General features: G+C 51.2%; 1 protein-coding gene across 3 annotated transcripts in view; it reads left to right on the top strand.

The window, feature by feature from the left end:
• Jdp2 (Jun dimerization protein 2) overlaps positions 1–12017 on the top strand; it is a 43579-nt gene extending 31562 nt beyond the window's left edge. The window contains exons 3-4 of one of the 3 annotated variants that reach the window (XM_041658815.1): positions 5005–5109; positions 10960–12017. In XM_041658815.1, coding sequence (XP_041514749.1) covers positions 5005–5109; positions 10960–11145 — 291 coding nt within the window. In that variant the 3' untranslated portion in view covers positions 11146–12017. Of the gene's footprint in view, positions 1–5004; positions 5110–8200; positions 8457–10959 lie in introns of those variants that run through there. The other 2 variants (XM_041658817.1, XM_041658816.1) reach the window with 2 other exon arrangements.
• The last annotated feature ends 14990 nt before the right edge of the window (positions 12018–27007 follow it).

Genomic DNA, 27007 nt, shown 5'->3' with positions numbered 1-27007 from the left:
CTGCTGCGTGCCTCTGTGGCCTATCTTAGCAAAGTACCATTACCCAGCATCCCTTGCTTTGAGGTTGGCCAACGGGAGGCACCAGCAGGGAGAGGGAATATTCTTTAGCTAATTTTAGAGCATTTTTAAATGTTTGGGGAGAGGGTAGTATTTCATACATGCATACAGGGTGTTTTGATCATGCTAACCCTCATTCCCCCCACTCAGTTCCCCTCTCACCTCCCCACAACGATCCCCTCACAGCTTCATGTGTTTCTTGTTTACCACCTGAGTGACCCACGGGCCGCCAAAATGTGTGTGGGCATAGGGCTATCTACTGAAGAAAGGGCTGCATCCTTGAAGAACACTGCCTCTCCTCTCCTTTCTGAGCGGCTCAGGTAGACCTTCATGTCTACTTCCCTTCTCCATGCTGGGATCTTGTCTGTCTTGAGCTTGCCGAGGTTTTGTGCCTGCTGTCATGCCTGCTCTGAGTTCCTACAGAACTCAGCTGCCCACACGTGTCCCGAAAACAGCTGTAGTCATCCGCCGCCTCTGGCGCTCACACACGCTGCAGTCTCTCTACTGCAGTGCTCTCTGTGCTTTGGGAGGGGAGGGAGGAAGTAGCTGTCCCATTTAGGACCGAGGGCTCCAGGCTCGCTCATTCTCGGCGTGTTGATCAGTTGTAGGTCTCTGGTAATCATTGTCTACTACACGTAGAAGCTTCTCTGATGAGGGCTGAGAGATGCATTTCGGAGTCAGTTTAATACCATGTCCATGTAGCATAATGGTATAGCAGGAGCTAGGGGGGGAGGATTTTAGTCGCCAGTCTTCCCAGAGCTGGCACCATTTGCTTGTTTTCATAGCTGCTGTCTAAGGGCCCTCTGCATCCGTGCTCTGCACTCTGCTGTGGCTGGTTCTAGACTTTACTGCTGGGTAGTTCTTCCTAAGATCACTGGGACCACCTCCTGCTCTTCCTGTATCACCAGGCGCCCCTGATGATGGGGGGGGGGGAACCTAATGTCCCAGGTGTCTTTCAGTAGCAAGCGGTAGAAACCTCAGACTCACTCCACGTCAAAGGAAAAAGTCTCAAGCTCCGTGGGTCCATCGGGAACCCCAAAGACAAGCTGCATAGTCAGGCCCTACTGGGTGGGATCAAGAGGACCAAGATGGCTTTTTTTTTTCCTGCCTGTGTGCTGCTGTTTGCCATTGTCTCTCTGTGTCTCCCATTTGTCTCCACAAGCCCCACCTCTCTTCGCCCATCTTTGTCTCTTCCTTCTGCATGTATCTGTTTCTCCTGGAATCGTCTCTCAGGGCCTGGATAAGACATTGAAGGATATACCTCTCCCTGGTATACCTTGTACTTACAGGGGCCTCAGGGTGAGGGGACCCAGTGTGTGCCTTGGGTATTGCTCACCCATCGTGGCCCACACCTTCCCCTTGTCCCCGTGACTCCCTCCTGGAGCTGAGCGTTTCCCTCAGATCTCTCTTTATTCCTATATACTTCAACTGCCTGACCTCCCTGCCTCTGGCAATGCTGGGAATTGGTGACTTCGTGCATCTCTGTGTGCAGCCTTCAGAATCTTCAAATCACAACACAGCTCAGCTCCTGACAGCCATCCATCCTTACCTTGTCCCATGCATCAGCTGTGGTCAGCATCTGCAGCTTCCCTGTCCCTCGGCAGGGACTTGAGAATAGAGATGGAACGGGGTGAAGAGGAACCTTTCAGGTCGCTGGTCCCTGAAGCATCTTTCCCTTCAATGAAGAATACAGTGCAGAAACAACTCTGACTGATCTTGCAGACTTCTTCGCCCCTGGGGCTTCTGGGAATTTGGGGGACCACAGACAGAGCTCACGGTGATGGCTGGAAAGGGTGGACTCACCAGCTCCCAACTCCATTGCACTATTCTCTAGATGCCTTTTGCTATAAGCTACCTCTGACACCCAGGTTCTTCCAGCTGTAAGACCTCTGCCCCACACACTCCCTTCCCAATTTGGGGTTCTGGTTTTAGATGGCTGCACTGTGTGTGGTGAGGATATTCTGTCAGATGCTTTGGAGAACTCAGGAGGCGTTAGGGAGGGGGAGGGCCAGCTTCCTTCCTGACTGAGGGAGGGGAGGGAGAGTAGTCTCTGTCTAGTGAGGGCCACAGACAATTGAGGAGCCCAGTGACTGTGGGGATGGAGAAGGCAGAGGCCCCGTGAGCCCCTGCCCTGTTTCTGGAAGGGCCTTGCTAGCCATATCACCCCTAGGCAGCTCCAAAGCAGCAGTTGGGGGGCAGAGGAATGTATCCCCATCCTGATAGGGAAGATGTGGTAAGTAAATGGGAAAGGTGGCTCAGGGTGGGTGGAGAGGCAGCCTGGGTGTATGTAGTCGGAGCTGCAGAATGGGGGCTCTAGACCTAAATTCACACCCTGATCCATGCCAGGACTACACAGGACTTCTACAGATTAGTCCCGGTCATCTAGATCTTGCTTCCCGCCACTGTGCTTCTGGAGGAGACAGGTACCACCCTCCCAACCCCGTGCAGACAGGCAGAGGCATCCCATGGATGTCAACTCAACCATCGAAGTCTATAGATAGAATCCGTCCATTCTCTACACTCAGTATTCCGTTCACTCAGCTGAGCCCATCGTCACTGACTGAGTGCCTGCTTAGGTACCCATTCTCCAGAAAAGAAGGGATGGCAAACGGTCACCTTCACTGACATAGAGTGGAATTCTGTAGTGGCACAGGGGTTCTATGAGGGGCATCTAAGGGGCCTTCCTAAAGGAGGTGACATTTACTCTTGAAGGATGAGAAGGAGTTTACCAAGTAGGAAAGGAAAGTCCCCTTAGTTAGGGTAGATGGTCTGACCAGCTGGAGGAGGGTGTGGCCTCCAGAGACAAAAGGATTGACAGGAGGGATTGATTGGCTCAGAGGGTGGACAGAATGGTCCACTGCTCTGGGGTCAAACTGACCTAGGTGACCTGTTAAAGCTGCAGCCACAGCCCCTGAAAATGCCGCTCCCAACTCTGGTCCAAGGCCTTGTGCAGGGGTCGGGGGGTGGGAATCCAGGTTCCGGGGATGGGACTACGTCTCCTCGGGCTGCTTAGGGGAAGGCTTGAAGCCCTGGAGCCCGGCAGGAGCAGGCTGCGCCCATGACCATGGCAGTTTGTGGGCAAAACCTCTTGGCAGAGGGGAGATTGCTCTGCCAGCCACTTCCTCCAGTTCCTTCCCTTTGCCTGATGTCACAGTTACCTCGGCCCGCTCTGGGGTGAGGCTGAGGTTGGGCGGAATCAATTTGAGCCAGGTTTCTGTACCTTAGACGCAGGTCAGCCAGAGGAGCTGTCACTTCTGGTTCAGTTTCAAAGGAGGCCAGGGGCCTGGGAGGTGTCGGGTGTGGTGGCATCCATGAGGGCACCGCTCCAGCAGCCTGCTGGGGGGGGGGGCAGTATGGCTTAGAGAGGAGCCTTAATGTGGTGATGAAGGAGGAAGTAAGCCATGCTGCCAGGGTCTGTTTCCTGGGCCAGCGCGTTGGCCTGGGTCCTCTCCTCGTGCTCTTGACGGTGCCAGAAGGGCATGCAGAGAGGACACTTATTTTCCTGGCTGATGCCCCTTTGGGCTGAGGCCTTGTCACAGGCTGTGCATTGCCAGAGTCACCCCTAACCTTATCCCACTCAAGAAGTGACAGAATTGGCAAGCCCAGAGCAACACCACAGCTTGTGGCCTCTGACTTGGAGCTGTCACCAGTCCAGCTGGCCCTCTGAGGCCTCCAGATCTCCCTGGTTGGCAAGAACAGCACAAGGCACCCCAACAGAATACCCCCGAAGGAATGTGGCTTGATTGACAGAGTGTTTGCCTAGCACGCAATCCCCAGCATCTAATAAATTGATTTGTGATGGCCTACAGCTATAATCTTAGCACTCAGGCCTATTATAAATTCAAGGTCATCTTTGGCTACGTAGTGAGCTGGAGAACAACCTTGGCTACAGAAGCCTCTGGTGGTTCTTCTTCTTCTTCTTCTTCTTCTTCTTCTTCTTCTTCTTCTTCTTCTTCTTCTTCTTCTTCTCCTCCTCCTCCTCCTCCTCCTCCTCCTCCTCCTCCTCCTCCTCCTCTTCTTTTTTAAAGGTTGAAACTGGTGAAATCCATCCAAAAGTTCAAGATCTGGCTCTGCTGTGGCCTTTGATAAAGTGGCCTTTTAAGTCTCAAACTTACTGTCTGCAAATCGGGACAGTAGCAGTCACTTGATCTTGTGATGTTTGTGTTGGGAGCATTTGCCAAAGTAGACAAGAGGTAGCTCCTGTTCATACTGACAGCGAAACCTTAGCAACTGCCAGTCAGGGAGGGTAAGGGTGTTGCTGCTCCTGAGTTAGGGGCCTTCCTTTATGCTCCCGAATTCCTTCCAGGGAGACAGGCTAGCTTGTAATCTCAGGGGACTCTGGGATGTGTCCTGGTACCTCCCAGCTGTCTCCCAGCTGGAGTCTTAGGAGAGGACTATAAAAAAGAGGAAGAGAATTCCAGTCAGGTGAGGGGACAGAGTCACTGTGACAGCCTGGGGAGATAGAGTAAAAGTTTGGGGGACCAAGAAAAGGAGCCACGTTGGCAGAAATGGGTGGTGAGAGTTTGAAATCCCAGCCGAAGAGGTGGAGTGAAGATTGTCTGGGAGGGGTGGGTACAGAATGGGAACCTGGTCTCTGCCCAAGGTGTTTTTAAAGGAAGTGCCTGGGAGCTGCTGGCCTGGAAAAAAATCACACCCAGAGGGCTTGTGCCAGGCAGAACGGGTTGCCCCACTCCCTTGCGGGGAGCTGCCTGCCTCAGAAACTCTGGCTAAGCCAGGTAGCCCTGCCCTTGGGGTGGGGGAACACTGGCTCCTCCCCAGGCTACCCACCTGCTCCGAGAAGTATCCTCCTATGACCAGGAGACAGAGGTGTTTGCTGAGATGTGGGTGCAAACGGGGGATCTGTCCCCCTGTCTGTCCATGTGTCAGGTGGGAAGCTGTGCCCAGGGCCACCCGTGGTGTCTAATCCGTGGCTCTGTGCCCTCACAGCTAGACGAGGAAGAAGAGCGAAGGAAAAGGCGCCGAGAGAAGAACAAAGTGGCCGCAGCCAGATGCCGGAACAAGAAGAAGGAACGCACGGAGTTTCTGCAAAGGGTGAGCAGGGTGATGGTGGAGGGGAGGCACCTTGGCCTTTGCAGGGGCCAATGCGCTCGGTAGTCGGGTGCATCATCAGACACGGCAACACAGAGAAGGAAGAAAGATCCATGTTTCCCACACACACACACTGAGCTTAGATCCTGGGTACTGATTGACCCAGTGGCCCAAACCTGGCAGTATCCATTTTGGCCCCCGTGGCTACCATGGTGTTAAGAGCACATGCTAATGAAGTAGGATGTTGGGGCAATCATGTCTGTGGGCAGTGGACTTAGCTCCTGGGCTGGCTACTAGGAAAAACTCCACTTATTGTAACGTCTTATCTACCGTGCATCCCCACCTGTCCAGCACTTAGTCCCACTGAAGATGACCTCTGAACTCTGTTGCTGCCTCCAGGGACCAGAGGTCTGATCTGAATGTGAGGTCAGGCTTCACGTACTGCCTTTGCCTCCCGCTATCAGCTGCCTTCTTACTTGTGATATGCCTAGCAGGGTGCTTGCTCTTTCTTCCCCTGGGTCCTGTGTCTCAGCCCCTGCTGCCTTTGTCTCCAAAAATGGTGGCCCTGAAGAGAGTGGAAAGCTGGATAGGCAGTCCCCAGGCATTCCCCCGGCGGTCAGCCATGCTCCACCCCCATCACTGGTTTGCCACTGAACAGTAATAGCAATGCTATATGCTAACTTAACCGGCAGGCATTTTTCTTCTGCGAGTCACCATAACGATGAGCCGTAGTCGTGAACGTTTGCAAAGCCAGGCACTGTTATCTCATTTTATTGGCAGAGTAGCCATGAAGATAGGGAGCTTCGTGGTTCGCTTTCTGCAGGCGAGGAAGGCACAATGAAGGTGGTGACCCACCCAGCTCTCTCAGCCACTGAAGGGTCGGACTGATGCCAAAGCCCGCTACTAGCCTCCAAACCTCTGGTTCTGGTTCTCAGGCTCCAGGGGTGTGCGAGGCTTGCTGTTAGGGGGGCAGAGCAAGAGTGGACATCGTCCTTCTTGCTATGAAGAGGTAAGGCTGGATTGGCCTGATGTTTTCCAACACTGGGGTTTGTGGTCCCATCTCAGTCTTGCAGAGAGCTCTTCTGGAGTCCCAGGTATGAACAGTGTGGGCCATGTACAGACCTCTCCCTAGCTGTGGGCACCCTGGGCAGGGAAGTGCCAATCAACATGACTGAATTGCCTACTGCTGGGAGGTCTTAAAGTGAGGGTATCATTCATCGGGTTTGAAGATACAGGCCTTAAAGAGGAGGCAGTTGGGTTTTTTATGTCCATCTATCGAGTACCCGATGGACAGAGCCAGGAGGTGCAGCCAGGCTTCTTAGGAGAAGCTGCCCACGCAACTCCAGCTACTTAGAGCTTTTCAGACAGTGGACAAGATGTGTTACACCAGGGACTCTCAGTGACACAGCAGCACACTAGCTAGTCAGCGCCAGATGGACGGCTTTTCAGCCTACTAACACTTGCTAAGCACCTACTGTGTGCCTAGATAGTTGTTGCCCGGTGAACTTGTCAAGCACCTACTGTGTGCCAGACATTTCACATGGTCACGACATTTTTCATAAGGTAACATTAATTATTTCCACTCTAGAAATTGGTCTGTAGTTCAGAGAGATCGAGTCGTTTGCCCAAGGCCACACTGCTAGCAGGTGGAGGGCAGAGACTCATCTATCTTTCTGTCTAGCAGGTGATAACCAAGGGCCCCTGTACCATGGGTCCGTGGGCCCCGTTCTCAGTGGGTAGCATATGGCAAATGAGGAGCGGTAGCTAGTGAGGAATGTTGTTTCAGGAGCCTAGAGTGCTGTGGGGACTTCCAGTGCTGAGAATGGACTGAGAGAGCTATTCCATTGGTGAGACAAAATAAGGGAAGGCAAGGCTGGGCGGTGGTGGTGCGTGCCTTTAATTCCAGCACTCGGGAGGCAAAGGCAGATGGATCTCTGTGAGTTCGAGACCAGCCTGGTCTACAAGAGCTAGCTCCAGGACAGCTAGGACTATTACATAGAGAAATCCCATCTCTAAAAATAAAAACAAAACAAAAAAAATGGGGAAGGAAGTAAGAACGTGGGTTTGAAGGGGGCATCAGAAGCAGCATGTACGAAAGCAGGTGCTGCTATTTAAGGGTGTGTTCAGAGAATTAAAAAGAACGTTATCAGTGTAGCTGGAGGTTAGCTTCCCACGTGGAAGGAAGTTGGGACAGGCAGACCCAAAGCCTCATTTTTAAAGATATCCTACATATTGGCTTGTCTGAAATAGACCGGTGTATCCCTCTTGTCCCGCCCCCATTATTAAGACACCTTCTTCCCCTCTCATGAGTGTCCCCATTACATGATACTAACCATGGTCATGGGGAACCACGACAGGATGCAGGAGGAGAAAGGTGCCAGCCCATCAGAGGAGTCCGCTGGGTTGGGGCAGATGAAATACTATTGTGTTGTCCCAGGAAGAGATGTGGCTGCCATGATGGAGGAAACTCTGTGAGCTTAGATCTGGAGAGCAACACCACATGGACTCTGGCCCAGTCCCTCTTCCTCGCCATCTGAGGCCTTGGAGGAGAAGTCTTGATGTGACCACTGTGCTGGCCATGCCTGCAGACCCGAGTGACTCGTGGAACGTAGCTTTTAACCCTCACCCTTGCCAAAGAGACAACCTCTGAGAGGGTTCGCCTCTTTAGATCAGCCAAGGCCTGAATTTGGGCGGGCACAGGCCTGATGGGTCAGTTCACACCCCACAGACCCTGGGCCTACCCCAAAGCCTCCGTCTGCAGCCTAAGGTGTCTCTCTGCTATGATGCTGGCTGCTGCTGTGCCACTATACCCAGCACAAGGTCCTCCGGCCCTGGAGGCAAGGAGACCATTTTACATTCCCAAGATACTCTGTGCTCTCCCTAGGTGCTTTCCTCCTGGTGGTAACATTGACCCTGGAAGGATGAGAAGGGACCCCTCTGCTGGCAGGTTTCTGAGGGATGAGTGGGTGGCCTCCCATGGGAAGAGTTCTTCACAGTAGCTAGCATAGCTAGCAAACAGCCAGCGTTTAGCCCAGACACAAGCTGCTTCCCAGCCCTTAGAAAAGTTGACGAAACTCGCTTTTATGTCCCCTAGGACATTTTGAAATATAAAGTCAGGGCTGGATGTGATGCATATGCCTTCCCAGCACTCAGAAGGCAGAGAATCTCTGAGTTCAAGGCCAGCCTGGTCTACAGAGCAAGCTCCAGGACAGCCAGGGCTACACAGAGAAACCCTGTCTCAAAAACCACAATGAAAAAGAAAAGGTTAGTGATGCTGTGACAGACAGGACAAGTTGCCCTAAACCTCACCTGTTTTTGTGACACAGATGTCCACAGCAGGGATTGAATCTCCACTGTTGTTGGTTCGGAGGCTGTAGATCTATGTGGTGTTGAGTGCTATGACGTATTCTTCCATTCGGTTTTTGTTTGTTTGCTTTTTAACTGTTTTGGGTTTGGAACACAAGGACAGGGTCTCATATAGACCTGGCTGGCTTCAAGCTTACTGAGTATCCAGGACTGGCCTTGAACTCCTAACTTCCTGCCTCCAACTTCTGAGGGCTTGAAATACAAACCTATGCTGCTATATTGAGTTAGCCATGTCCAGCGTGAACTTCAGGCACACTGTAACCAAGGCCAAACTCCTTCCAGGCCCCATTTGGCACCCTCCAGCCCAGCTCCCCTCTCAGGCTCCGATCTAGTGTCCACGCGGCTGTTCCCCTCTGCCCTGCCTCCTCTGTTATCTAAACCCAGGCTTTCCTCAAAACTTGCTGACCTGAAGCATCTTTATCTTCCTGCCCAGAGGTTAAAGGGAGACTCCCTGATGCCCCTCGAGCCCTTTGGTTTCCACAGTGCTTTCTCTGTGGGAACTCTCCTAATCCCGGGGATCATCACTTCTCAACGGACAAGATAACTTGCTTAAGACTGAGTCTAAGCCTGCGGGGTTTGCATAGCTGCCCTCTGGCTCTGCCTTCTCCGCCCTCTCCACTGTGAACCCAACTGTGTCCTAGAGAGCTGAGTGCAGTGGTCCCTGGTTATCTCTTCCCACATGGCAGCTTGCCCCTGTCACTCCTCTTGCCTGAGGGTTCTTACCCAGATGCCCTTCCCTACCCGCTCAGCTATCTGGAGGCAGCTGCTCACCCTGCTGTTAGTAATGCCTGTTGGTCTCCTGCACTCTGAATGGCTGGTCACTTTGGGGGGCCTTGCTATGTGCTGAGTGGACACCCCTCAGGAACCATAGGAGGAACAGTTCACAGGCTTTGGATTCCCCAAAGTGTTTATCACCAGGGCAGGCCTAGGCATATCCTCAGAGGTAGGTAGATGGCCCTGAGGCTTCTCAATACAACGGCTGAGGACAATCTGAAGATTGTGTTAGCAGTTTGGGTTGGAGGAGGTGGGGAGGATGGCAGAAACACTAGCCATCTCTCAGAGTTCTGAGAAGTGTGGACCAGGCCTGCATTCCAGTCTTGTCTTAGCCTGTCCCAATAAAAGCCACCATAGACACTTTTTGGGTTTTTTTGGGGGGGGGGTTTCCCCCTTAGCATTTCTTTTCTCTTTTTTGAAACTGTCGCTTTGGGGGTGTGATCCTAATGGCTGCCTTCCTCTGCTGTTCTGAGCTCTCTGGGAGCCCGTGCAGCCACCTCAGAGATGTGCATAAGAAACAATCCCGACCTGGTAGTGCAGGGAAGATGCCCCCCTCACTGGAGGTGTGGGGACTCCACGGAAGGCCCAGGGTCTCAGAGGGAGGCCACCCCAACTGCACCCCACTGGGCAGAAGCACTGTTCACTCAGCATCCGTACCGTTGGCGTTTTGAGCCAGAATGTCCTTGTGAGGGCCGCCTTGTGTGTCACAACCACAGATCTTTATTCTCCATTCCCTTCCTGCCAGTGAAGCAGCCTCAGCCAAGAGAGCCAAACCCTTCTCCACACCTGGGGACAAGGTCGTTTCTGCGGAGAGCTCGCTGGCCTGAGGCGCCTTTATTCACACATGAGGAGAACTTGCAGTTACGGGCTGTAACTGAAAAGCAGGAAGGCCCATTGCTGTGCTCTTTGATCCTACTGTGCAATGGTCCTACTGTGTGAGCCCCAGGCCTAGACCAGGCATGCTTGTCACCTCTCCCCAGTCTGAACACACAAGCCCACACCCACACCCCATCACACCCTCAGCATCCCTTCCTCTCCCCAGGGTTGGGAGTGTGTAGGAAATCTCATCTGGGACCAGTTTGAAACCTCGTTTGGGGTCCAGCAGGTTGCTTGTTGATTGTCTCTCTGTGGGCGAGACTCCTAGACTCTGGGGGATCCTGAGGGAAGAGGGGAAAGTTTTAAGTAATTGCAAGCTACTGGCCGGGAGGCACACGATGGAGGAGGAAAGGCCCACACTGGGTTTATCAATCCCAGCATCAAGACTATCCCATCAGATATTGCAACGTAGCAAAGCTCTTCTTGATTTTGTGCTGCCACCTGTGGGCTGCCTTGGACTACCTTCACGGACCTGCTCCAGTGTCACCTGGCTCCCCACCACACACACCTTTTTTTGGTGCAAAGATCTTGTTGCAGGGAGCATTTGGGTATGTTTTCTAGTCGACAGCAAGGGGGCCATGAGGCTGGAGCGGCTAGAGGGAAGGGAGCAAGAAGGGCTCTGAGTTGGACTATTCCCTACATGTCTGGACCTGCTGTGGTAGAGGTCATTACCGCGCGACAGGGCACTGCCCGCAAAAGGTCATTTACCCCCAGATGCTTCCGTGGGACTGGCAGGCAGAAAACCATGCCAGCAGGACAGGTGCCGGCCAGAGTGTCTGGGTACTCCTAGGGAGCAGGCTGGCAGGGGCGGCTGACAGTGTGTGTCTGTCTGCACAGGAGTCAGAGCGGCTGGAGCTCATGAACGCCGAGCTGAAGACCCAGATAGAGGAGCTGAAGCTGGAGCGGCAACAGCTTATCCTGATGCTCAATCGCCACCGCCCCACCTGCATCGTGCGCACAGACAGCGTCAGGACACCCGAGTCAGAAGGCAACCCGCTGCTGGAGCAGCTGGACAAAAAGTGACTGAAGACTTGGAGGAGGCTTCAGAGGATGGGGAGGGGGGACGGCAGAAGGAGAAGAGGTGATGGAGGTCTCCCCCTGGGCGCATGACAAACTCTACCATGAGGCTTGGCATAACTGGCCTCCAGCCGGCTCCTTTCTGAAACTCAGCCCAGCCACGCGAGAGCAAGAGCAGACTGAAGAAACCAGAGGGACCAAGCGACAAGACCAAAGTTGACCCGCAGGTAGGGGCTGTCCCACTCCAAGGCCCAGCTTGAAGGGTACCTCAGCCAGAGAGATGCCCAGCCAGGTAGCCTCCTCAGGCGCTCCTCTGGCCTCTCTGCCGAGACCCCCCCACCCAAAGGACTACCGAGCAGCCGAGAAAAGCCATGCGTCCCAACACACGGTGTGGCCAAGGATGGAACTCAGTGTGGACTGCAATCCACCCTCCCCAGCCCTGCCCAAGCCCGGTGGAAAGGGGTGCACTGCGGGCGGGGCTGTGATGGCCCTGCTGGAGTTTGCTGTGGCACTGAGGCGCGGGCGCCCTCCCAAAGCACACAGTCGATGAATGTTTACAGACTGGCTGTCCTGGCGGGGCTTCCAACTGCACACCTTTTTTTTATACTTTCTTTTTTTTTTTTTAATATTTTTTACAAAAAAAAGATTTTATACGAGCAATATATATATGGATTTCTATAATCACTCGATTGACACAGTACAAATACGCTATGGTCTGTCGTTAAGGACATCCACCCTCCGGGTACAGCCGTTGTAATTCCTAAGTACTGTAGGCTCTGGGTGTTGAGGGGTGGTGGCCAGGCGGTGGGGGTGCATTTGCATCCTTGTAAACCCTTCCTAGTACTCAGTCCTGTATCGCTCAGTAAACATTGCTCTAATTACTCAGCTGCCTCGAGTGGTGTCTGCCCAGGGAGAGGGCATGCCCAGGGCAGGAGGCGTTGGGAGTACTTGCCATAGCTGCCCTCCCAGGTAAGCCTGAATATGCCCATGTCTCAGATGAGGAGGCGAAGGCCTAGAGAGGTTAAAGAACTCCATCCATTACCCGTTTTGAGAGTACTCGCTTCATTTGTTTAGGCCAAAACTTTTTAATATTTATTTTTATTATTTTTAATTGTGTGTGTATGTCTTTGTATGATATATGCAGAGGTTAGGGGATTTAGATCCCTCTGGAGCTGGACTAACAGGCACTTGTGAGCCTCCTGATGTGCTTGCCGGGGACTGAACACGGGTCCTCTGAAAGAGCACTATATACTCTGAACAGCAGAACCGTCTCTCTTCAGCTTCCACAGAAGCTGCACCGTTGAGTGGGCCACGCACTGCAATGAACGGAACCTTTGCTGGGGAATAAACAAACCTTGGTCTTGCCCCATAGAGCCCACACTGGGGTCATCTTATACTTGCTTACTTGCTTCAAACCCAACACCCTTCTTCATCTGCATGGCAGCTGTGTCAAAGGGGCAGCCACTGGCCCTAGTTCATAGATGGGGATTTGGAGACCCAGGGAGACAAGATGAAGCCACCACTTGTTGAAGTCTTAACTGCATGACAAACATGAGGTCACTTTTACTTCCTACAACAGCACAGAGCAGATCCCCCTCTCAGACAGATGGCTTAACTAGGGCTCAGAGAGGGCACATGACTTACCTAGGGTCACTCAGCTCACAAGAAACAGAGCTGGTATTGTAACTCCACCTCTAGAGACACATCACCGGCTGTCTCTGATTGTCCTTATGGATGAATGCCACACCCCTGGGAACAGGAAGTTTAGAGGCCACCATTAGAGATATAATTTGGGAGAGAGCTGTAGACTCTGGAGAGTTGTAGGTTGGCCCGTGGTGGTGTAGTGAGCCAGCTCTCCCAGCAGAGGTGTCCATGACCTAGAGACACATATGTCTCTCATCCCCACAGTCAAATTTCCTGTCCTGTAGAGTTGGGGCAGCCCAATGCCATTCATACAGCAGATGCCACTTGCTCCACACGTGACCATGTGCAAGGCACAGCTCGATGTGCTGTCTGCTTCTGTGAGGGTTCAGCCAGGCCAACAAGGTGGTTGCTGTCAGCTCCCTTCCACCCAGAGGCTCACCAAGCTCACAAAGTCCCCCAGCTTGAGAGAAGTGGGATGAGTGTAGACTCTACGCTGATCCTGCCTAGAAATGTTTCTTCTGGGGCCCGGGAACTTCTTGATATTGAATCTTTGTGTCAGTGACCTTGAGTGGCCTCTCAATCATTGATGAGGCATCTGGGACGGATGGAAATGGAAAATAGGTCACTAATAAACAGTTGGTCCCCCTCTTCTTCCCCTTGTGTTCCCTCCATCCGACTTGCCTGGTGTGGTCTCTCTACCCAGAGCCGCAGCCTGGAGATAGAACCTGGCCAGCTCCCTGTCTGATATGGCAGCACACAGTAATAACCCGTCACCTGGGTTTCTTTAGCACTGTCCAGCCAGGAGAGTAAGGAAAGTGAGACTTTGTAAGAGCCCTTCAGGAGGCCTATAGATGCCCCTGCAGGGTTGCTGTCCACCCCAGGCCGTGGCTTCTTTAGTTTCCTGCTGGGAAGCCAAGACCTGGACTTTCATAGATCCAACCCTTTGTTTTTTTGTATGTTTATTTGTTTTTGTTTTTTAAGACAGGGTTTCTCTGTATAACAGTCCTGACTGTCCCGGAACTAGCTCTTGTAGACCAGGCTGGTCTCGAACTCACAGAGATCTACCCTCTGCCTCCTGAGTGCTGGGATTAAAGGTATGTGCCACCATTGCCGGCCTGATCCAGATAGGTTGTGTGAACTTCTTCCTGCTCTTGCCATGGTAGCGTTCTCCTTTAGTTGTACGCTTGGCTTCACCACCGGAGCCAGCTCTAGGGTGTCTCCTGTGGTTCACGCAGCTTGTCTGGGAGGTCCATGCAATAGTCTCAGAAGGACAAGGCAGAGAGAGGATCTAGGGTGTCTCCTGTGGTTCACGCAGCTTGTCTGGGAGGTCCATGCAATAGTCTCAGAAGGACGAGGCAGAGAGAGGAGGGACCTCGCCCAAGGTCACAGACCTGTTAGGTAGTGACAAGATGCTATTCTTAGCTCCTCTGGTAGATAACAGCTGGGCCCGCGCCTCCCTGGGAAAGGAAATGGTCTGAGCTTAATTTGTCTGCAATGAGACCTCAGCTGCCAGAGCATCACGGCAGCAGGCAGAAGCGATGGCGCAGAGCCTTATGGGTTCACAGCACACACCGGGTCGCCAGCTCTTGTGCCCATCTACAGAGGAGAGCTTTGTGTTTCCTTACCTGTAACGTGGGGCAGTAGGACCCTAATCTTTTTTATGGGCATGTTCTTAGGATCAAAGAAGGAATGGAGGTAAATGAGCAGTATCCTGCCCTCTGTTGGAGAGGCCACTTGGTATTTATCACAAAATTATTTGACTATCTTTGAGTCTCTAAAGGCCGGCTGCGGAGTTTGCATTCTAACCAGGGCTTGTTGTGTGATGTGATGGAAGCCTGGGATCCAAGGCTCCTGGGCTCCTACAGCTGTGTTGGGTTCATCATTCCCTCCCTGAATGTCCAGGATGAAGCAATTGAGTTGCGTGCAGTCACAGCCTGAAAGGCAGGTGAGACACATTTGCCATCACCAGAGAGAATGGCTGAAGGAAGCTTCCATCCTCTGCAGGTGGGACTCTGGGGAGAGCAGTGTCTATCGCGGTGCCGTGACCTGTGGTGACAAAGCAGTTTCCCACCTAAGACTGGTACTTGGGAGAAGTTCTGTCCCAGACTCCCCAAAATGCCCAATAATCACCACTGAGACTGCTGTGCTAAAAGAAAACCAGGGGTCACCTAATCACCGTGAATGGTGGACAAACAAATGATGGTCTTTCACAGAATCACGTGTTAGCCCTTAGAATGAGCCCCTGCTACGCCCATGGTTAGCCATCTATCCATTGGGATGAATCTCGGAAGCGGTCGGGAGCTGGAGGGCAGGGGAGCAGATACAGAAGGTTGGAAGGTGTGGCGTGTTTCTCAACATGTAAATGGATACGTTCTTAAGGACATACAGAGATGGTAGCAGACAGAGCAGCAAATGCAAGAATGCTATAAATACCCAAACCAGGGGCTGGGATTGACGTGGGGTGGGCAGGAACCAGCGGGGGATTCTCCAAGGGTAAATAGGACACCAGGTTTCAACTGTACGTGTGACCGTTTCTTCGCTTTTAAGCATGACCATCAAATGTACAGTAACTCCAGACTTGCCAGAGGTGCTCAAGGGCACAGTTTATATTCCTTTTGCTCCTTTGTCTGGTTCAAGTTTCCTGGTAAAAAGAGCAGATCCCAATTCAAATAGAAGGTTTGGGTCCTCCCCCCCCCCCCCATTATTTCCTTAGCAAACTCAGGAAATAAAAGCCACTCTGAAATTTCAACGGATTGCAACACTTGGCTCTGACTTTATGCAAGTTCAGTTGCATGCCTAGAGGGAAAGAGAAGCACTTCAGAGTGTGTGAATCTAGTTGGCCCTGCCCTGGGGAGAATGCTCTGCGGGTGTTACCCTGGAGAGTTGCCTCTGCCCTGGCTCAGCAGCTCCCGGTGCCTGAGCACTGGGGTGGGCAGCTAAGGTGAATGCAAAGTTGATTCCTGCCCCCTCGATGCTTTCCTTCCCTGCTGGCTTTGCAAACCCATCCCCTGGGCAAAGACTCCACTCTGCCCCTTCGGTAGGGAAAGAATAGGGTGGGGGCAGCCTTTGAAAGACAGAACTCAGTGGGTCCTGGTGCACGGCTTCTTGCTGCTGCTGTGACGTTACACCAGGGGAAATGGCTTCAAGCAACACATATTTTATTATCCCACAGCTCCGGACTTCAGAAGTGCGAAATGCTTCTCACTGGGCTAAAGCTAAGGTAGTGACAGGACTGTCCCTTCTGGAGACTCAGGGAAAATCCATGCTTTTCCAAAATCATAGTCCTTCCTCTCCCATTCCAAAGCCAACAATAATAGGTACACATGTCCTTTCATGCCCAAGCCCCCTAATAGTGACTCTTTTTCTTTTCACATCTGTCTTTGTCTGGTGTGAGTGTACACGTTCACTACGCTGATGTCTCTCTCAGTCACTCTCCATCTGACTCTGAGACTGGATCTCTCACCAAGGCTGAATCTCACCAGTTCTGCTGGAGTTGCTGGCCTGCCAGCCCCCAGGATTCTCCTGTCTCTGCCTCCCAGTGCTGGATCACAGGCATGTGTAGATGTGCCTGCCTTTTTATGTGGATGCTAAGGATTGAACCCAGGGCCTCCTGCTTGCACAGCCCTGAGTTCACAAACTGAGCCACCTCCCTGGGCCCCATCTACTGCCTTGTAAGGACCCTTGTGATGACATTGTCCCCACCGAGATAATCTAGGACAATCTCTTTGTTTTTAAGACTGGTTAACAACCTTATCTTCAGCAGGGCATTGGTGGTGCAGGCTTTTAATCCCAGAGTTTGGGAGGCAGAGGCAGGCAGGTCCCTGTAAGTTCAAGGTCAGCCTGTTCTACAGAGTGAGTTCCAGGAAAGCCAGGGCTACACAGAGAAACCCTATCTCAAAAAACCAAAAACCAAACCAAACCAAAAATACCCACCTTACCTACCTGTGCCACGTTAGCTTCCCAGGCTTATGACATCAGGTTCCAAGGATTAGAATGTGGCCTTCTCTGGGCTGGCCATTATTCTGCCTGTGACCCAGGAAATGAAGACTTGGAGATCCTTCCTGCTACCGGCAAGACAGGCTACATTCCCTGTGAGCTCCACAAGACGTGTGGTTTACCTCCACCCACCTGCTCCCAGTGCCTGGCATTCAGATCTGCGAGACAAAACAAACACAGGAGCCTGGCCCGACACAGAGATAAATGCACAGACCACCTAGACACATCCATCTAGTCACAGAAATGCATAGACACGGGCACGTTAAATACAAAATAGTGAGAGTCTCTCTGAAATTTTGACACAAGCTTCTTTACCATACTGGCATATCTTGGTCATTTAGGAATGCCCAAGTCTGGTTAAAAGGGCAGCTAATTGAGCTGGATGCGCTGTTTCAGATTAAAAACTGCACGGGACAAGGCCTACACAAAGCCAAGCCATTCAATATTCTTGAATGGGGCAGGGAAAGACTCAGATAACTCCCTCCTCTAGCTGAGGAGCCGTGACAGTTGCCTGGAAAGAAAAAAGTAATTTTTCTTTAAGAGTGTGGCCCCTGGTAGGGTTGACCATGTCCCAGTGGCTTCTTCACAGCCACGAGAGTTTGGGCAGCGCAAACTGGACTCAATGGATTATTATTTTTTTTTATTGAGAAAAGAAGAAAAAAAAAACCAAGTTTCCACCTCCTCCCATCCTCCCATTTCCCTCCCCCTCCTCCCACCCTTCTCCCCCTCCTCCCACCCTTCTCCCCCTCCCCCCACTCCTCTCCCCCTCCCTCTCCAGTCCAAAGAGCAGTCAGGGTTCCCTGCCCTGTGGTAAGTCCTAGGTCCTCCCCCCTCCGTCCATATCTAGGAAGGTGAACATCCAAACTGGCTAGGCTCCCACAAAGCCAGCACATTAAGTAGGATCAAAACCCCGTGCCATTGTCCTTGGTGTCTCATCAGCCCTCATTGTTCGCCATGATCCATTAAAACTGGACTCTCTGAACATGGTGATCAATGGATTATTTTTTATAAAAGGACTTGGAGTTGGGAGCAGGTGGGAAGTGGACCCAGGAGAAGTCAAAGGGGGGTAGAGGGCTGCATTTGGTCAAAATACGTTATAGGAATGTACGAAATTTATATATAAACACTAGCTATTTTGAGAGACTGATTTCTTGCTAGGGAAGCAAAATGACCCACACACCTTCCCTGCTGTAAAGGACACTACGTACTGGGTGCTGTCCTGGACACCGCTGTGTTCGCTTCCAGCCCCCTGACTCTGCGTTTTCTCACAACCTATTCTGAGCAGGTGTGAGCATCTCCACACAGGCACAGCCAGATGGCACCTCCTCACGGTGCAGGCCCTGACAGTCCCACTTCCTACCCTGGAAACTCAGGGCGTCGATGCTTCTGGAGCCTCCTGTGGTTACTAGCGGGGAGGAGAGTGTGGCGAGCACTCTTCCTTTTCATCCTCCTGATGCCTGGTTCTGAGGTCTCTCCCACAGTCCCTGAGGTCTAACAGTAGGGTAAGAGAAGGCCTGTAGAAGAGGAACTGTGGAGGGGAGCTGTGTGTGGGGGCCGTTGTTGGGGAAGGGAGTAAAAGAAGGGAGAGTTGTGGAGGTGGCCCTTAGAAGTGATTTGGCATTTGGTCCTGTGACACATGGACTGGTTGTCTCTCTCTCTCCTGGTCCCACTTGATACTGCCCCCCGCCATGCTGACTAAGCACCAGAGCATAAGGCTTGGCTTCAAGGTGCACTTCACAGGAGCCAAGCCAAGCCAAGTGCTGCTGCGACTGGACGGTGCAGAGAATAGCTCCTGCCCATGTGGATCACAGAAGCTCGGATAGTCTACGTGGAGCGAGACTTGACACTAGTGGAAAGGATACGTGTGCCACCTGAGTGCCCTGGAGGCCAGTCACAGACCTCGACTTGTTGGTTGGTGTTTGCCAGCTGCTTTTGAAGTCAGCTGACTAGAAACTCGGCAGGGGCTGTGAAAACCAGAGCCCACCTTGGTAGTGTTTTGTTGAAGGCACCCTTGTTTCTATAGCACCAGGGCGCACTGTGCTGAGAACTGGATCCAGAATCAGACTGTAAAGACAGCAGGCCTATCTGTGAATGAATAGCCCTTGATGAATTTTCTTTCTTAAAAAACAAACAACAGAAAAGATGTGTGTGTGTGTGTGTGTGTGTGTGTGTGTGTCTGTCAGTCTGTCTGTATGCCACAGTATGCTTGTGGAAATCAGAGGACGTCCTCTCCTTCTACCATGTGGGCCCAGGGATCGCATCCAGGTGGTCAGCCTTGGCAACAAGCTCCTTCACCTACCAAGCCATCTCGCCAGCCCCCTTGATGAATTGTCTGACATCATACTTAGGGCCCTTAAAAGAGAACATCCTAGGGCAACAGACCCTAATACCTGAAAGGGGGCATTTGGGTGACTGAGAATTATGAACCCCCAGAATCTGTTGAGAAGCAAAGGCAATCAGGTCACCTGCACAGGCTGCAGTGAAGCAGGCCCTGCCGCCTGGTGTTTGTCCTCGGGCCCACTTCGGCCACACTCACCTCCAGACACAGGTCAAAGAAACACAGTCCCTGGCCGAAAGGCAATTGCTCACTTATTGGAGGATGTCCAGACCCTGGCTGACAAGTATCTGCTGGACCCAGGAGAAGACATGCAGGAACGGCTGCATCTCCGCAGGATTTCCCACAGTCTGGGAAAGTGGGAGCCTCACCTGTGACTCAAGCATCAGCATCAACATCTGGGATGTATCCGCTCCACTGTCCGTGTAGCCGCTCGCAGCACACGGAGATGCTGGTCTGTAAGTGGGGTGGAAACATGCTGACAGTGTCTCCTCGGGGAGGTAGGGAAGAGCCCAGAAGGTCCACCAAGAAGTTGACATGTGAGATGGGGAGGGTTTAGGTGGAGGCACTACCGGCCTCCATATACACCCCAAAAGTCTGGGATGTTTGGAATCTCCAGCTCGGAGCCCCATTCCAGACCCCTCCCTCAGCACTCTGAGTGGCATTTCCCCTGGAGCTGCCCCCTCTAAACCCCACTCAGGGCACCTAGCACTGGCCCCTCCCCTGACGCTGCTGTCTTCCAATTCCGTCCCTGAGAAAGCCTGCCAAAAGCCAAAAGTCAGCTCCTCCTTGAGGCTGCTCAAGACCACGCCTGTAGGCTACTTAAGACCTGGTAGTCATATTTGCCATGTGACACCTCTCGTACCCTCCTGAGTGTCACCCAGGAGTGCTCTGCTCAGATCAAACCTGGCTTTATTAATTCGGTTTGACTGGCTTATTACATCAGCGATTCCCACTAAGTGGGGATTAGAAAGTTTATCAGGAAGATCATCATCTGACAGTGCTCCCTGGAGCCCCAGAGATACCCCCCCCCCCCAGGTAACAGGCACATTGTGATGAGGGACAACAGCATCTTGGAGAAGCTTGGCACTGGGTTCACCATAGGGAAAGCTGCCCTGAGACTGGAGCTGCCTGGCATCGATGTTGACTGTGGAATTGCAGAATGGGAGAGGCCCGTTTGAGACATGATGTGTAACAAGAGAGCCTGCTTGCCGGGGTTTCTGTCCTGCCCAGTTCCCACAATCGTTAGGTCCCAAAGAAAATCACACAGAGATCTCCATAAGTTATAAACTGATTGGCCCATTAGCTCAGGCTTCGTATTAGCTCTTATAACTTATATTAACCCATTATTCTTATCTATGTTAGCCACATGGCTCAGTACCTTTTTCAGAGGGGCAGGTCACATCCTGCTTCTTCGGTGTCTGGGCAGGACTGCGGAGAGAGCTTCCTTCTTCTCCTGTTCTCATTTCCCCACCTATACTTTCTGTCTGGCTACTGACCAATCAGCATTTATTTAAAATGTAATTGACAGAATACAGAATTGTCCCCCACCAATGACGAAGGGCATTGTTGCATGGTGGGCATCAAAGTTCTCCTCCGTGTCTGGATGGACGTCAGCTTGCAGACCCAGAATGCAGTATGCAAGGCACTAGGGACTCTGCTGAAGAAATCCCTGCATTCCAGACACTCTACAGCAGGGAAATGGATTTCTCAGCTCTTCTGAGGACTGTTGAATCCATTACTAATAATGGGCCATGCCCATTAATATAAAGGGTGTGAGATTTATGTCAACTTGACCCAACTGAAGTCATTTTGGAAGAGAGAACCTCAATTGAGAAAACCTGTAGGCAGGCCTATGGTGCATTTTCTTGATCAGTGATTGATGTGGGAGGGCCCAGATCACTGTGGGTGGTGCCACCCCTGGTCTGGTGGTCCTGGGGTGACCAAGCAAGCCACAGAGAGCAAGCCAGTCAGCAGCACCCCTCCATGGTCTCTGAATCAGTCCCTGCCTCCAGGTTCCTGCCCTGTTTTACTTCCTGCCCTGACCTCCCTCCCCGATGGACAGCACGGTGGAACCATAAGCTGAAATAAACACTTTCCTCCTTGGGTTGCTTTGGGTCATGGTGTTGGTCACAGCCTTAAGGCTGTGGCCTCTGTGGATGGTGTCACAGAGCTGGATGGTAACTGATCCTAGTCTGCCCCACAGTGGCTACAGTAGTGAGTTACAGTCACACCCTTCCTGTTGGCGTTTGCCTAAGCTGGAAGTGTGCATTTGGGAGGGAGAAGCTTGGGGACTGCAGAATCCTCACGTTCATTTTGGACACTCAGTTGTGGCGGAAATTCAGGCCTGCCTGGAGCCAGAGGGTTAGCAAGTAGCCCCCACTAGCCATGAACCCGCGCTGGGCCATACCCGGCCTAGCTCCGGAGTTAGCACACAACCCTAATCCATCCTCTGTGTCACAGATACCTTTTGTTGCCCTATGTGCATCTTGTCTGAGAGTTTCCCATGGATTCAAAGCCTGTGCAAACTGGGTTATGGGGAAACCCGGAAAACCGTGTTACCTCATAAATCAGGTATCTGCACTTGGCATTGTATTTTTGGAAGCTTCATTTGGTTTGTTTTGAGATGTGGAAATCTACTAGCTAAAATGTAAACAAAGGAAAAATACAAGAGGCAATGGGGCCAGATGGTGGTGGCGTATGCCTTTAATACCAGCACTCAGGAGGCAGAGGCAGGTGAATCTCTGAGTTCAAGTCCAGCCTGGTCTACAAGAGCTAGTTCCAGAACAGGCTCCAAAGTTACAGAGAAACCCTGTCTCAAAAAAACCAATAAAAAAAAAAAGGCAAAGGAAAAAAACTTCAGCCCACAGAGGCTGAGCCCCCTGCAGCCGAAAGGCTAAATTCATTCTCAATTGAGTCTCTTTTGAGTCTTCATTTCACGAACCCGTGTGAACCCACACACCCGCGCCACTCAGTGACCTCTGATGGGAAAAGCTGAGCAGATGCATCTGAAGCCTTCCACCCCCCCCATTCTCCTCCCCCCCCCACACACACACACGAGAAATCACAAATGCGCAACGCAGAGAGAAAGCTCCTGCTGCGGGGACTCAGAAGATGGAGGTGGGCGTGGTCCCCACCAGACCTCTGTGGAATCCACTTGTTTGGCCCCCTGCAAGGTGGATGGCAGAAGGTGAACTACTGTGAACCTAGACAATTGTTGCCAGTGTGCTTCCTGTTTCGTCATCACAGCCAACCATACTGCTCAGTCACTCTGGCAATGCATTCTCCTTAGCTTCCATTAACGGGTAAGATACAAAGTAGCTCACTTTAGTTGGTACCAAGGCTCAGATGGTGAATGCCTTCCCCTCCCCTGCGAAGATCCATGCCTTTGTGACTTGGTCCTCAGCTGGTGGTGCTTTTAGAATGTGGTTGGATTGTTAAGAAGTGTAGCTATGTAAGAGGAAGTTAGGTCACTAGCAGTGTGCCCTTGAAGAGGATATTGGGACCCTAGGGGCTTCCTCTCTCTCTCTGGGTTTCCTGGATGCCAGGAGGTGAGTGGCTTCCTCTATCATGCATTTGGTGCCACGATTCTCTAACTCATCACAGGTCCAAGGCAACAGGGCTAAGCTATTGGAACTGAAGCCCCAGAAATAATGAGCTAAGATTATTCACGCTAATTGCATGATTGACTCAGGTATTCTGCTGTAGTGCCGGAAAGAGGACAATACAGGTGGCAATTGTATGCGAGGCTACTAACTGGTAAATATGTTCTCAAGTTTCACCCATAGGGAAAAGGAGTCAAAATCTGTTCACTTTCTCATGGAAAAGTCAGAGATGCCCGTACCATTTAGCTTGAGGGTTACTTTGACTCTCTTTCCCCATCCTGGTACGACCCAAGGGAAGTTGGAGTCTCTTGATATTCCACAGGGTCCCGAAGCTCCCATTGGATGGATGCCATCCTGCTCATGAGACCCACAGAGCTAGAAGTGGCAGTCACTAGATGCCTCGTAAGCCACAGAGATGGTAGACAATGGGAAAGGAACCCGAGGTGAATTTATCGCCTGCCACATTGATGACACTCCCACGGGTCCATTGGTCTGACGTGTCCCAAAGCATCACCTTCAAAACGAAGCGCGAGTTCATATTGGATGTTACACCTGCCACAGAGGAAGGGGCCCAGGGCCTTCGCAGACCTGAATTTGGAGACAACATAGATAACGTGTTAGGCATAGCGCTCTAACTAACCCACAGGTCGGCTTCAAAAGCTGCCAACGGTGAGGCTGGTCTAGACTGCCCTCATAGCTGCTCTTCGCCATCTAAAGAAACCCCAGAGCCGAACAAAGCTGCAGCACATCTAGCGTCCTCTAGGTGGCTCCACTAAACAGAGCCCAAGGTGGTCCACACCACTACCCTACACCTGGTGCTGTGAAGTCCTTTGAGGTCACTTGCCCAGAGAACCTCAGGGCAGATGGATCTACTCAAGCCGATAATGTCCTGAAATGGCTTCCTCCTCCTCCTTTGACTGGGAGGCTGGAGGGAACAGCAGGCCCTCCCTTGTGCTGGGATATGAGCTCCCATGGAGAGGATGGGATCCCATGGGACTCTTACTCATTTGCTCTGCAAAGCTGGCCCCATCTCTCCATGAGCATATCCCAAACCAGGTAAAGGGACAGTCATCCTAGAAACAGTTCTGCACACGGGGACCTGGATTTAGACCTTCTGTGCCTTGCTGTCTCTGTTAAATCTTTAATAAATTTTTTCCTTCTTTATTTTTATTTTATTTTATGTGTATGGATATTTCTCCTGCTTGCCTTGTCTAGGTACCACATATGTGCAGTGCCTGCAATGGCCACAAGAGGGCGTCATGGTCCCTGGGACTACGTGAGTTAATGTTAGAACCTAGCACTTTGTAAGTCCTGATCTTGCTCTTGATCCCCACAGACACACAGACACACACACGTGAGCAATTACAGCAAGGCCACATGACTCCCTAATGCTCTAGGATGAACAAAAGACAGAACCTGCAGGTTCTTCTGAGATTGGTCATATTACTGAGGTACTGAGGCATGCTATGGCTGGAGAAACCGAGGCTTGGCTGAGAGACTTGCTCAGTTTCACACAACTATCTGCTAGGTTCAGTTGAACTAGTGTTAGCTGAACTCTGTTATGCTTTAGGTGTGGTGTGTAGCAATCAGGTTTAGAGTGGGGCTTCATGAAGCAGTTGGATCATGAGGATGACGGCTCCATTAATGGGGTAACCTTCTGGCAGATTGCTGCAGAGAGAGCGGTGGGGCTTATTTGGAGGAAGCAGGTCAGTGGGGACAAGCCCTGGAAGGTAAACTTTGTCCCTGTGCCCTTCCTGTCTCTCCTGCTTTCCAGCCACCGTGGGGAAGAATGCCTCTGCTCACCATCAGCCTAGAAAGAACGGAGACAGCAGCCATGGACTAAGACCTCTGAAACTGTGCTCCAAAAGCAAAAACCACTCCTCCTTTTAAGCTGCTCTCTTGACTCTGAAAAGCTAGCACAAAATGTCTTCCAGGCAGGAGAGCAAGTATGGGAGGCCTGTGTGGTAAGGGCCAGGCTGCGGCGTGAGGTGAACAGCAAACCACATTCTTTTTCTAGGGAAACGAAACCCTCCTCTGACTGAGCACAGGCAGTAGTAGGGATTTTTGTCGTTCTTCATGTGCCAACACTTCAATATTTTTATGGCAGTCCTGGTCTCGCTCCCCCATCGCACTCTGGCCCAGGGGCCGTTTCTCTGCTATCCCGGAGCTGCTTCATCTAGGTGACCAGAAGTTGTCCCTGTCTCAGAAGACAGTAATCTATGGTGCCACGAGAGTTGGTCACAGACGTCCAGCAGCCCTACAAGAGCTAGTTCCAGGACAGGCTCCAAAGATAGAGAGAAACCCTGTCTAAAAACAAAAACAAAAAACAACAAAACAACGGCAAAAAAAAAAGTGATGAGTTAGGCAAGGCAGGTTAAGGGAATGAGAGTTGAGTTCTCAAGACTGCTTCCTACTGCCCTGGGGGCATCGACCATCTTTGGGGGAATCTGAAAAAGCTGGGGTACCGCCACATCCTAGGGTAGCTGGCTGTTTTACCGCTGTTCAGGCTCTCTGGAACTCTGCTGCCTCTTAGACCTGGCACGATGTTGGCAGAGGAGAGGTCAAGGTTACGTTTAGGGGAAATTTTTTTTCTTTAGGTCCTGGTAATTGAGGGGGAGGGTGTCAGGACCAGGGAAAGGTGGGAAGGTTTAGGGTCTTAGGGTCTGGTATTTGAGGGAGGGGTGCATCTGTTTGAGGTGAATGCTCCAAGTCAACTCCCTGGAACTTACAAGAATTCTTTGAGTTTGTGAGATCATAAGTTTTAGACACATTGGCAGTTTCACTGTTTATAATCTGCACTGAAATTTTTTTTTAAATATTTATTTATTTATTATGTATACAATATTCTGTCTGCGTGTATGCCTGCAGGCCAGAAGAGGGCACCAAATCTCATTACAGATGGTTGTGGGCCACCATGTGGTTGCTGGGAATTGAACTCAGGACCTTTGGAAGAGCAGGCAATGCTCTTAACCACTGAGCCATCTCTCCAGCCCCTGCACTGAAATTTACGTTGTATAAATGGCAGTATATTTATGCCAGAAATGACTATGACTGGTTTTTTTTTTTGCACAATGAAAAGCACCATTTAAGTCTATAGTTAAAGTGTTGATCTTGCAGTTATGAGTGTAGCAGTACTCTGCCAGAGCTAGATTAATAGCTTGTTGCAATTTTATTAATTAATGCTAAGATTATGAACAGTAGCATGAGAGAGAAATCTGAAAACTTGCATATGCACACCTTAAAACCCTTTCTTATACCCTGAAGCAGTCCTGGATCCTTGCATCTGAAGCTCTTGTGTCTTTACATAAATAAACTTAAAGCACCTGTTCTTTCCCCATCATTATGGCATCACCTTAACACGCCAGAGAACTCTGCTTTGTGAGTTTTCTCTTTTTCGAGTCTGGTAATGAGCTAAACTGTGTCTAGACTTAGCCTTGGCTCTAGGAGAGTGAGGCCTGTGACCTGAATTTTACAGAGAACTGAGAAGGCAGCTGGTAAAGCTACTGGTCGTCACACTGCATCAGAGAGCTTGAGAAGGATAAATTTCACCTGAGTTAATGCTGTAAAAAATGACAGAGACTTGATTGGCTACCCTGACAGCCACGCCCCAGGGTCCTCCATAGTTGTTGAGGGCAGTGACGTTAGGGCACGTCCATCTTACAGATGGCAGCACGGGGCCTGTCAGGCTTCAGAAGAGCCTGTGGATTAGGAGTTTGTAGGATGACCGGCCTGTCTTTCCCTGGGCCAGGAGGCAGTCGATTCCAGTGTCCCATCATTCACAGTCTGAAGAGATCTTTGCAACAGATGAGGTGAAAGGCAGGTTCGCTCAGTGGCTAGCGCTTTTGTTCATGAAGCAAGTTACGGGTGGAAGTTCTTCTGTTCCCATCTATCTTCTTTGGAGGAAGTAGGGTTTGCTGCCAGGAGCCAACCTGTCTCTCTGTTATGAAAAGCCTTTGTAATTAAACATTTAAATGCCATATTCCCCAGATCTCTGAGCATTTTAGGGCTGTGTATTGGGTATATATGAGTTTATGACTACGGTATAGGATCTTCCTAGCGAGCTGGATCCAAGCTGATCAGTTGTGAAGAAATATTTTACCCAGAGTCCTCCAGTTTGACTGTAACTGGTTTTAACTTAACAAGTCACATTTGTTTGAGAATGTTAGCCTTTGTTAACATGAAATAGATCTTTATAACCTTAAATTTTTTTTAGCAGTATATAGACTATGTTTTAAAGCAGAGTTAAATCACATTGTAACAGATCTAACCATATGTTTTTATCATCATT

Source organism: Microtus oregoni, unplaced genomic scaffold (assembly GCF_018167655.1).
Source record: "Microtus oregoni isolate MIOR12 unplaced genomic scaffold, Mior012 000009F_ref0000495, whole genome shotgun sequence".
NCBI lineage: Eukaryota > Metazoa > Chordata > Mammalia > Rodentia > Cricetidae > Microtus > Microtus oregoni.
Note: the sequence above shows the minus strand (reverse complement) of the source record. Positions and strands in the feature narration are given on the sequence as shown.